The 12364-nt window shown below is 35.6% G+C and overlaps 2 protein-coding genes across 3 annotated transcripts in view; both read left to right on the top strand.

Annotated features, from left to right (window-relative positions):
* Positions 1-1491: 1491 nt before the first annotated feature.
* Positions 1492-9594, top strand: Idh3b (isocitrate dehydrogenase [NAD] subunit beta, mitochondrial). The gene is made up of 9 exons (XM_022067191.2): positions 1492-1580; positions 1742-1807; positions 3905-4006; positions 4651-4767; positions 4858-5064; positions 5899-6063; positions 6507-6716; positions 7810-7965; positions 9232-9594. Exons 1-9 carry the CDS (start codon positions 1539-1541, stop codon positions 9304-9306), a joined length of 1140 nt encoding a protein of 379 aa, XP_021922883.1. The 5' UTR covers positions 1492-1538; the 3' UTR covers positions 9307-9594.
* Positions 9595-11442: 1848 nt separating this feature from the next.
* Positions 11443-12364, top strand: part of LOC110831343 (bridging integrator 3) — a 34676-nt gene continuing 33754 nt past the window's right edge. The window contains exon 1 of one of the 2 annotated variants that reach the window (XM_022067233.2): positions 11443-11581. In XM_022067233.2, the coding sequence (XP_021922925.1) occupies positions 11580-11581 (2 nt within the window). In that variant the 5' untranslated portion in view covers positions 11443-11579. The remainder of the gene's footprint in view (positions 11582-12364) is intronic. The other variant, XM_087351811.1, reaches the window with a different exon arrangement.

Here is a 12364-nt window from a genome sequence, read left to right as displayed (position 1 = left end):
CATGATGTATCTCATTTCCCCCCTTGTGTAGGATTTTATAGTTTGCAGTGAGGTAGATTGCAGTCTTCTGCAGTGCTGTGCTATTTGGAAGGATTGAAGTCTTCAACCCTGAAGATGGAGGCAGCGTGTTCCTATGATATGCCTGTATACAATTACAAGACTACAATGTTCAACAACCCATTGGAAGGCTGTTATCTTCTCATTTTCACCTGTTACCTAAAATGATGGTATCTACGGTTGCAACACAATCAGGATATATGAATTAATTCCATTTGTGAAGTCTTTTAATTAAGCTGTTTGAGTGGTTAATTTTCAATATGATGTTGCTATAGAAGACTTATACATTTAAAAAGTCTTTTCTTGTAAACCAAAATTACTGTGTATTTCCATTAGCCCTCTTTTTGTACATTAACCACACCAATTTTATCTACATTATGTTATGTATCTCACTCATGTTTTAAGTAAGAATCCAGTCATGATTATCATACTTCAATGAGAGGTGTCAAAGTATAGCCTTTTATTAAACAAAAGTAGATTAGTTTTCATATTACAGAAACTTAATGTTTCTTATTAGGGTGCTTAAAATAAAATTGGTTATCCAGACAGGCAACAGAGCATTCGATTCATTTTATTTTACCCTGTACATCAAATACATTGATATAGGACTTATCAATATATATTATACATTATCAAAGTGCAGTAGTGTTTATAATATAATCTTATTGAGTATACAACATTCTATACATCTGCTTGTATCAGTAGCCAATTTTTGAGAAATCTTCATTCAGATAATCATCTATTTAGTAGTACCCCTTCAGTTACTTTTTAAAATTGTTGTTTTAAATTTGTTTTATATTGTTAGGCAATTTGTTATAGAAGATACATCCTGCTACTGATGGTTTACTGTTATAGGGTTGTAACTTATGTACCAGTTTATGATGGTCTTTATGCACTTGTTTATTAACCGTGCAGTTTCTTTTACATATAAGATTGTTTCTTGGATGTATAAAAGGTACACTGTTAATATCTTTAGATGCCTAAAACTATCTCTGCAAGATTCCAAATGTTTTATGGTACAAACCACAAATATACCAATTACGACTGAACCACCCACTGACCTTGGGCTACAGTATGACCAGGGTTCAACATTATTGCCAATCATAGAACGAAAATATTCCAGTATTGTCCTAACTTTTTTAACCACCTTTATATTTGATATTCATACTTGCACTGCCGGCAGAAACCTAAATTCGGCCCCTGGGCGAAAAGTAATTCCACCATAGCCCCCTCATTTAAAACACCAACTTTCTCAGAACTTCGTGATAATTACGTAAGTCACAGACATTGCTTCCTATGGAAACCTTAGTCAGTGTTATAATTATTAATCTTAAAACATACGTAAATGTACTAATATATAACGACACGACACCTGGCCACAGCTAGCACGAGTATCCACTGGAATTGAACGTGTAAGAAAGGTACTACATGTGTAGTCTTCTGTGCTTTTAAATCCATGGAGTGGGAATTGAGTTTCCAAAATGGCGTTGTGTAGTGGCCAGTTTTGTAAAAGTCTTTTTCGAGTAAATATGTTCACTGATATGTACAGTTGTTCATTTTACAGATTTAGTAGTATCGTTAGACATTTTATGAGTAAATTGATAAAACTTTGTGTTATGTCTAGCAGATTTTGTAAAAATTGCCAACCATATTTGTGCTTACGGTTTTTACACTTTATTTACAGGTTTCACAAACTGTTCCTGTAGTATGTACAAGAACATTTCATCCGTCACCCACAACCCCGGCCATTGTAAGTTATTGTTTGGAGGTCTGGAGTGTTTCAAGTTTTATTACAATTTAATAGTGTAATGTGTATAGTATATTGCTAAAGTATTCCTGGACAAACATGTCTAGTGTAGTGTTAGATATAAGAGGTGGTGTACAGATATTACCATAATAAATGGGTATTATTGTTGGAAATAAGTTGTGGAGAATAATATTCTCATGTCTCATTTTACATGCTTTGGCACTCCAGAAATTGTTGTTTGGGTTATAGTTTATTTACTTTCCATAGGTCCTTTGGGCTAAACCAAAGGATGTAGAGCATGCCATAATACAAGTATAGAACTTATTTCACATATAGATATACACAAACTTCAGAATTTTCAACAGGTAAAATCATCTAGAGAGTAGACTGTTAAGAGGTAATCTTTTAATGCATACTTGAATACTTTATAACATGATTTAAACTTTTAATTGTAGGTGGAAGATTAATGAATAGCTTGAACCTGTATAGTATACTCATTTTTGATATTTAATGAGTTTAGTATTTGGCATATGAAGGTCATATTTATGTCTTGAGTATAATTGTGTACATCTGTATTTCTTTTAAATTTGTCCATGTTTTCCCACCACAAATGATAGAAAGCAGGGTATGAATTAATTTGCAAGTGGAAGTATAGTAAATTTCTGAAATAATTTTCTACAGGAGACACTGCTTTTAATTCACTCACTCATTGTATGGTGCAGGATATTATTTGAAAAGTCCATTGTGCTTGGCTTGTCAAAGAATAGCCATCTTTCTTTATGAAACCTGAAGGTTCATCACTGTGTTCACAAAAGCCCACCACTGGCCTCTATCCTGGGCCAGCTTCATCCAGTTTGCTCCATCGATTCCTGTCTCCCTAAGGCTAAATAAGTATTTATGATGAGGAGTTGTTAGCCCAACCCCCAAGCTGGAGGGCCACCCCTTTTTGGCCGTCCGTGACTGGTCATTAAACTCATTCACGGTTACCCTTCATATCTGGAGGCCTTCTCCATCTGTATCCTGAGGATGTGCCATGCTGTGGTGACAAGGGACCCACCTGATATGGTTCTGCTTTAAACACCTGCTGCTATTCTAATTATTTTCATTTGGATGTAAAATACTGTATTACTGTCTGTTAAATTTCCCCAGAAGATTAACCCATATGACTGTACAAAATGGACATAAGCGAAGCAGACCAATTTTAAAGTATTTATTGTCATGAGTGATATAACTGTTCCCATGGTAAAGCATGAAGAACAGTTAAACTGGAAGAAACACACTGAATATACTACTATTCCCATTCCAGTTTAAGTTATTGTGAATTTGTAAGCCAAGGAATTTGTTGCTTCTACTTCCTCAATTAATGTATTGTCAAAACTATATTTAAACTAGGACATATCTTGTTCTTAGTAGCAAATTTCATGTAATTTGTTTCATACACTTTATGCCACCATTTTAGTTGAATTTTGAATGTCCAAGAATTTGGCTCGGTTAAATAATGTGTGTATGTGTGAGATGTCAAATGAAGTTCAGGACAATTAATAAGTGAATTGTGATGAACTGTGAAATTTATCTACTCATTTAGTGTTGTATCATTGAGTGTATGATGTACTGTAGATTTAATAGGTAAATAAGAAAAGCATACAGAAAATCTCTTGAAACACCAAAAACAAGATGGGAGGATAATGTTAAAATGCGTTAAGAAAGCAGGTTGTGAAGATATGAACCAAATTTAACTGTATCAGGTTTTTCATGTGGAATTGTTGGTGTTTTCTTCGCCTTTTAGAACTAAATAAAAGACACAAATGGGTGAGGGGTTGGGGGATTACATGAATATATCATGAACTCATGAGTTTGGTTTTTAACCCATGCTGTATTTTATGTTGTCCATTGAGAATTTTTTATAAAGCTATAAAAATAGTAATATTTTTGTATGTGTGCTATAAAATAACTTGTGTGTGGTATTATGCTTTCGTTGCTGTATGATCTGGGATCTAGTTTTTGTAGAGCCTTGCTTAAATATTGCACAGCGTTTTTTAGAATATTTTATGTTGAATGATTATCATGTTTATTGTTACCATGCATCTTTTTCTTTAATAGCAAGCACCAGTATCAAAGCCAGAAGGTCGTACAAAGTGTACATTGATTCCTGGGGATGGCGTTGGACCTGAGCTGGTGTACTCTGTACAAGAAGTATTCAAGGCAAGTTTATGCATTCACAGTTTAATCCTTTAATTCATAATGTAGGAATATGCCTACTTCTGAAAACAAAAAAATGTTTATATCTCAGGGTGACTCAGGGAAGGTTGAATGGATATCTCATCACTGGACATACATGTAATAGATTTATAAAATCAAAATTCTGTTTGTAAACTCTGAAAGTGTAATGTGAAAGATTTAAATTATTGTTGGGTCACAACCTGTATACAGGTTGAAGTGAGGCCAGATAGCTTTATAGAAATGCACGCATTATGATCAGTACAGAAGTATATTGTGTTGAAAGTGATAAATATTGGCATGGTATATTTCTAAGGCACCAAGAAAGTAACATTGTCTGTACCTTTACCATAGGGTAACAGAGGATTTAAACCCTCTATTATTTGGCTGCCAGCTAGATTTGGCTTTGGGGTTAACAGTGTGACACAGGTTGGATCATGCTTAAGCTGTGTCACGTAGACAGTAAAGGTGAAAGATGTGGACTTTTTGTTGAATGAGGATGCAATTTATTAAGTTTTGATGAATCTGAATGTTCTTTTTGGAGACTTTCTCCTGAGATATATTGAAGAATAATAAATTTAGTTTTCTGTCTCTTATTGCATGAATCTGTAATGTTGTGCTTATTTCAGGCTGCTGGCGTTCCAGTGGACTTTGAAACATTTTTCTTCTCAGAAGTTCATCACACAATGAGTGCTCCACTGGAAGATGTAGCTAAATCCATTGCTACCAACCGTATTTGTCTTAAGGTAACAGATAATTGGCAGTACCAGACAACCCTTTCCCCCTGTTAGTCTGTTAAATTGAGGGTTTACTGTATCTATATTATGTCTGTACAGGGGATCCTTGCAACTCCTGATTACAGTCATACTGGGGAATTGGCGTCACTGAATATGAAGCTGAGGAATGCATTAGACCTGTATGCCAATGTAGTGCATGTGAAGAGTTTGCCTGGTGTGAAGTGTCGCCACCAGAATGTGGATGCTGTTATCATACGTGAGCAGACTGAAGGAGAGTATTCTGCACTAGAACATGAATGTGTTAAGGTATATAAGAGCTGTGTATACATTTGTTGTGAGGAAAACAATCCATTACTAAATAGTTAACAGAGTTTATAACTAACACATTAGGTTGTGTCAGGCACAATTTCCATTTGTTTATATACAGTACTCATAATTAAAGAAAACAAGGTTGTGATCGCCTTTTGCATAACCAAGTCAGAAAGTACAGAAAAACAGTTTTCTTTATACTCCTGTGTTAGCAGTCATGGAATGAATTTGGCTGAGGCATGTCTCATTCAAAAATCTTCCTTTAAAAAGGCTTCAAATGAGCCATAATAAATTCCTGTCACTTCACACATTTTGTGAGTAGACATTTGTCTAGAATGTCACATTATATCATACACCTAAGCTACAGATTCATCATGAGACACTTATCGTGCATGATTGACATTCTTCTCTGTTTGGAGGATGGACCTCTCAAAAGCTCATCAGTGCATTCTTTTATATCCAAATACTGTTTCCATCAAATGATGAGTTTTTGTTGCAGTCTTCTTAATATTCTCATTGACACATGCCAAACAGTTTAATGCTTATTATGAACAACCAGAGGAATAGAATGAGCTATAAATGTGCCTTGGCATGAACTGTGATGACATGATGTGTTCATCACAGCTGTGACCCTGCACAGTATGATTTATGTGAGGGAAAACCACAGAAATGTGTAATGATATCTGTTCTTCAGTCAGAGATTTGAATGAGGGATGTACTGAATATGAAGCAGGAATACTAACTATTCAGCCACAGCATTTGCTTGCAGTAAATTTCCTTGGTATATATTTTTAATGTAAATTTTGAGGTTTTCGATTTTTTATTTTACAGGGTGTTGTCGAATGTTTGAAAATTGTAACAAAAGTCAAATCTGAGCGCATAGCTAAGTTTGCTTTCGATTATGCAACCAGGAACAATCGCAAGAAAGTGACAGCTGTCCATAAAGCAAACATCATGAAGTTGGGTGATGGACTCTTCCTGAAGAGCTGTCAAGAGGTATATTAATGCAGTATTTAATTATGTGGTAAGAAAATAAGAACATGCTCTGGATCCAGCAATTGCACTAGTAGGATGTGGGGACCTTGTTGGTGATCTGCCGGCCTTCCACGTAGTATCTTGTTAACAACCAGGCAGTTCCCATACGTTTGTCTTCCCCTTCTCTTATCTCTGACAAAGTGAGAAGTTTAGAGTGTAAAAATTACTGTGTCTATGTGTGGAATGGATGTCATGTTAAAGATGTATCATCAATGTCTTCACTGTCATCTGACCATTGGGAAGAAAATGGAAACCCTGTTTGGGTTGGAGCTAGTGTTAATCTGGGAAAGCATAATGAAGATATGGATTTTGGTTTTCTTTCAGATTGGTGCTTTGTTCATGTTTCCTTAATTTTTAACAACTTCATAAAAAGTTCTAAACTTATTTCTCAATTTCTTGAATAGATTGCGAAACTTTATCCCAAGATCGAATTTGAAACCATGATCGTTGATAACTGTACCATGCAGATGGTTTCCAATCCACGCCAGTTTGATGTGATGGTAACACCAAATTTGTATGGCAACATTGTGGATAACTTGGCATCTGGTTTGGTTGGGGGAGCTGGGGTAGTTGCAGGAGCCAGCTACAGTGCAGAATGTGTTGTCTTTGAACCAGTAAGTACAGTTTTTAGCCCACTTTCTTTTTGTGTAAGGAAGAATAGACTTACAGTATCACCAGTATCATCATGTTGACTTAGTTTGTTTCTGTTATTATATATCTGTCCACCTAGAATGACTTGAACATCTTGGTTGATATTTGTGAGTCTTGGTATGAGCATCTCGCTATTAGACACCATCCTACCTTTGTACTTTTACAATTTTAGTGATGTTATGCAGACTTATGCATGATCTTGACCAATTAGTACTTGATATTTTTATTTAGTTTTAAATTTCTATTGAAATATTGAAAAAATGAATGTCACCAAGTATAGATCAAAATGTGGCAGAATTAATCCAAGCATGATATAAAATATTCATATTCTGAAGTCCTCTGTTTTTTTAAGTTTGTTTGGAATGAGGAAGAATTGTCATGGCAGTGAAAGGATTCTGTTATTGTGTTCATTGTAGAATTTTTCATGGTGTACCATTTGTTTTTTTGGCATAGCCATACTATCTCATTGGCAGTACAGTCATAATCGTAATGAACATTAAAGTCTTTCAAGTTAAAAGTATCAAGATATGTGCATCAGTTTAAAATAGTTTCATAATAAGTTGCCTATAGTTTTTTTTATTTGAAACCGTGATGGTGGAGCTGATTACAGGTATATACAACTTGGATACAGCTATCATCTAAATTTAATTTTGTTTTAAAAGATGTTTTATTCTTAAGATTCCTTTATTGTATTTCTGTTTTAATAGTAATAATGTATGAATACTGGCCAGGAATCTGGCTGTGCTGGGTAAAGTGTTGTGTTGTTTTCCTTGGTCCTTTTGGCAGATGTTGAAATACTACTTAAATATAAGCCATGAGCACTTCCTTCCAAACTCAACATTAACGGTCATTTTGTTATTTCTTATTATTTATATTATCTTGGCAGATGTTGTGGTGTTGAATAAATCAAGAAAGAAAGGGTTAGTCTACTTATATGTGTTTATAAGTTCTCAGTAATGCATTCTGATATAAGTTCAGGTTATCTGTCCATATTTATTACTATAACCAGATTACTGCATTGAGATTTTGACAGTGTTTTTACTTTTACTTGTCTAGGGTGCAAGGCATACATACTCCGAGGCAGTAGGAAAGAATGTAGCAAATCCCACTGCAATGCTTCTGTGTTCAGCAAAAATGCTGAGCCATGTGAACCTTCTGTATTATTGTGACATGATTCGCAATGCAGTGAACAGGGTTCTGAAAGCTGGCAAGGTTTGTATATATATTATATTTAATTAAATAACCCTTACCTCAAATATAATTATGAAAATACATTAAAAATGTTTAACCTGATCAGTTCTTTAGTCAAACCAATTTGTCACCTGATTTGATGTGTCCACCACAATTCGCAGCATATGTGGATGGGTAGTATAGAACAGTGTCCATAATAAGCCCTGAAATTTAAATCCACACCACTTTTTATGATTTTAATTTTGCAGGTCATAAACTAATTACCCTTTATATTTATTCAGAATTTCAGACCTTATGTATGCATGTGAGGATGTAAAGAGGTTGGATTGAAAGACAAACAATTTTTTTATTTTTCAATTTTTTTGTGTGTGTTAAACACCATTTTTGGGGACTTCCCTCCGTAGTGCCCAAGTTATCTGTAGATCATCTTGTGCTACCAGATGGATGTATTGATGTTCATGAGTTTAAAAGTACAGTTTTAATATGCTTATAAATTAATCAAGATTAATCAAGGTAAAATATTGGAAAACTACATGTGTTAGTTGAACCGTCATGGGTTCAGCAGTATTCATGATTTAATTTATCTTAATTCACTTTAATTCAGATTAATTAAGGAATATGTTTACTTTATTTTGCGTTCGTAAGTGTTAATGTGTCTCTGAATGTAAGTAGTTGAGTTTTTTTATTTGATGAACTTATGTATAGTGAATGAAGTCTGGTTGCAGTTTGCATCACGGGGAGTCTTTGTGTAGGTCATTGGTTTAACCAAATAGTGCCACAGTTGATTTTTACCAAAATGTATGATACTGTATTTTCTATAAGATTCTCAGAGTGAAAAGAGCATGAACTGATAGTGTTTTTTATTTAGTATGTGTAACAAGTATGTTACTGCCACAGTGATCTAGCGGTTAGAACGCCGGCCTTGTAATCCTGGGGTCCCGGGTTCGATTCCCAGCGGTGCCCGAATTTATAACTTGTGTTAGGCAAGGCCATGGTCTAGGCAACACGGAGTTTTCCTCCGGGGCTTCCCCGGTTTCTCCGTGGCATCCCAACAATTACACAGAAGAAGGCAATGGCAAACCACTTCTGGATCATCTGCCAAGAACGTATATGAACAGGTCCCTGTCCGAGAAAAGGGTGGAAGGATCCTGTTCATAATATGTCGCCAACCTCCTGTAAAGGAGACGGCGTAATAAAGAAGAAGAAGAAGTATGTTGCAAATAAAATATTACAATGTGTTCTACATATACAGGCTGAATGTGAGCCTATATATTTTTTTGTTAACAGGTTAGAACAAAGGACTTGGGTGGGCAGTCAACTACTAATGAATATACATACGCCATTATCAACAGTCTCCGTTAGTGTAAGGTATCTGTGTCGGTCATGGTAGTTGTTTGAAGTTGAAAGAGAAGCATGCATGGGCCAGTTAGATCTGATGTTCATAGTCTCTCATGCATTTGAATTTTGGAAGTCGTTAAGAATATTGAAAAATGCTTGGTACATATGACACTCGCAAGGCACGTGATACAGCGCAATGAAGAGAAGTATGATGTTTGTGAATTCCTTTATAAAATGCATTGTTTCATAGCAAGTGTAATTGTAAATAAGTAGCTGTTATTGAATAAGAAAATATATGTGGAGTATTATTTATCCTCGACTTCCTGACAACTCGTGCTTGAAATATGTGTTCTTCAGACATGACTTATAGAGGTGAGTGGTCAACGTCACGCATGGGCACAGCTTTACCCCTGGGAAAGAACCCTGATACCTATTGGAAAAGAAATTTTGTGTACCCAGATCTGGTATGGATGCAGAGGCTAGAGAAAAAATGCCAGATCAAACCCTGTCCACTATACTGACTGAGCTACACAAGCTCAACATCACAAAGTCTCTAGCAAGAATGAAAATTTATAGTTAATACTTCAAATTCTTATTTCCAAGGTCATTCACTGAGTTGAGTTCTCTGTGCAGATGACTGCGTCAATCAAACGCCGAGTGTTACGGACTAAGCCTAATAACTATCTCTAATGGTGCTACACAGTTATACTGGCATTCTTATAACTGGAAACCTACCCTTCCACTTAATCTTATTTGTTTTGTTCTTTCATTTTTCCAGCTTAAAATAAGTATTATTCTATTTTCCATAATTTTACACCCTTAGTGTGTTTCATCATTCTCTTACAAGCAGTTTTGTTGTGTATGATAAACAGTTTCTTGCTCAAAGAGAATTGTTTCCTCTTCTTCACACAACTCGTCACAAAATGCACCTACAAAGGGTCCTTCAAACCGAAGGAATTTAAAATAGTTTTTTTTTTCTGGTGAATCAGTTGCACTGAAATTTGTGTGTGGAGACATTTTGTAGAAACTGACAGGAATACTGACCAAGGATACATTTTAATAATAGGTGATTAAGTGCTAACTATTTTCTGTTTAATGTAAATAATGATATTATGCATTTTCACTTTTTGTTAAAAAACTAAACTTGGGGAAATCTGCTTATAAAGACAACGATGCCATTTAACTCGATTCCATAAATATATCTAAATACCCGTCAACTAGTTTTCCAGTTAAATTTAAAGATATATTCAAACTAAAGAATGACTGGATTACAGAAAGTATAAGAATATCTTGGAAATGGAATGTCTCTGTGAATAATATATACACATACACAAGGTGGTCTGAGAGGACATTGCTATGGGTATCTGATAGGAAATGTGTAAAATATTGCCTATAGACATTTACATTTCATAAACATGATCAGGATTATGTCTGTAACTCTACTCATTTGACTTTTTTTTTGGAATATCACATGTACAAGTTCTGAACCTCCTTGTGCAAGCATTTAATGATGTACCCCCCACCCCCATCACATGTTTTTTTTTAACATCGGTGGGTCCATCAACACTGTCACTACTGATAATGATATTTCGATAAGAATGGGTCGGAGCGGTTGTAGTCAATTTTTGGAAGACTAGAAACCTTTTGGCAGAAGACAGACTTACTGTATAACAAAAAAGACAGGGAAAGGTTAAATTTCCTCTTCTGATTTTAATATTAGATGAAACTAGTGCCTTTAGCTGTGCAGGAAACTTGGCAGAGTACATTGGTACTGTACTTGCATTCCGATTTGGGGGGGGGGGGGGGTGAAATTGTAATCTGGTCATTATGTACCAGACTACATGGCACATCTTCCCAGAAGACATATCTCAATACTTGCCGTGAAAACGAGAAATCTCCCGTCTTCATCATGTCACCTGTAATAGACGAACAATAAGATAAAAATTGTGGACAGCCATTCAAGAAAGGTCAGAAATCTAGTTGCATGGCAGCTGAAGTTTTCAATGATTTTAATAAGCGTCGTGGAGAAAGTTTCGTGAGTGCACAATAGCTGTGCTACCACGATCGCTCTCTTACTATCGACTTATTTCACCGTTTTATCTTACTCTATTACCTCCGCTCTCGTACAGGCCAGATGCCTCCACAGTCTAAACGAACAGTACATGTACTCGGCGTTCAGTGGGGTGTAGTACGAGCTGTGGTGTGTAACCCCGGGGTAGCAAGTTTGAGTGATTCAGTGTTCTGCGTGTGTGTGTATACGTGCTAGCAATGGAAGGGATACTAGAATTGTACGTGACATGTGAGTAACTGATGTTTTATATTCCCTTTCTCTTCTTAGGTCGGCCTATATTTGTTTGTTCTTGAAGCTGCGTGATGTAAAGATTTCATTATTTTTGTCTTCTTACTCTGAATTGTTAGGTTAGGTTGGGTTGATGTTATTTATATCGGGTAACAATAATAATCCCGAAGTTTTTTGCTGTTTGTGGGCCAACCAAACGATTCATAATAATAATAATGTTTATGAATTTTACCAGAAATGGGCACCGACTGTGCGGGTGCCCTGGGGTTGGGTCAGTAAGTGAACTATTTCACTTGGCACCTTCTGTTTTTCCATTACATTCAGTTAGGTTTTAAGCTATTTCCTCACAATAATTCGTTGATCAAACAATTTATACTCATTTGGACATATTCGTATATATTTATAGTTGTCCATAACGCTACCCGCCTCCGAATTCTTGTATTTAGTGGAGCCAGTTGAGTTGTTTGCGATCAGTTTTGATTTGACAAAGGAGAATCTTGGAATTCAAGACCGGCAGAAACGAGTTCATATTCTGTAGTTTCACCTCGTTTGTTCCTTTTGTTTTCGGTGTCATTTAGAAGCAAAAGCAGATTTTCAAAAATACATCGCCGAAGTTTTTGGAACTAACATTTTGTTTTTACTAATAAGAACTTCAAATCCATAGGACAAAGGGTTTTTTTTGCGCTTGAGAAATATTTACACATTCGTTTAATTTGCTATTGGCAGTCTTACGAAAGAGTCCTGGTGATAGACTTATGATAAACAGGTAGGTGGGAAGTAGGC

This window comes from Zootermopsis nevadensis, unplaced genomic scaffold (genome assembly GCF_977971745.1).
Source record: "Zootermopsis nevadensis isolate Lab colony 2312 unplaced genomic scaffold, Znev_1.0 Znev_ptg000020l, whole genome shotgun sequence".
In the NCBI taxonomy this organism is placed as follows: Eukaryota; Metazoa; Arthropoda; class Insecta; order Blattodea; family Termopsidae; genus Zootermopsis; species Zootermopsis nevadensis.
This window is presented reverse-complemented; position numbering and strand designations above follow the sequence as displayed.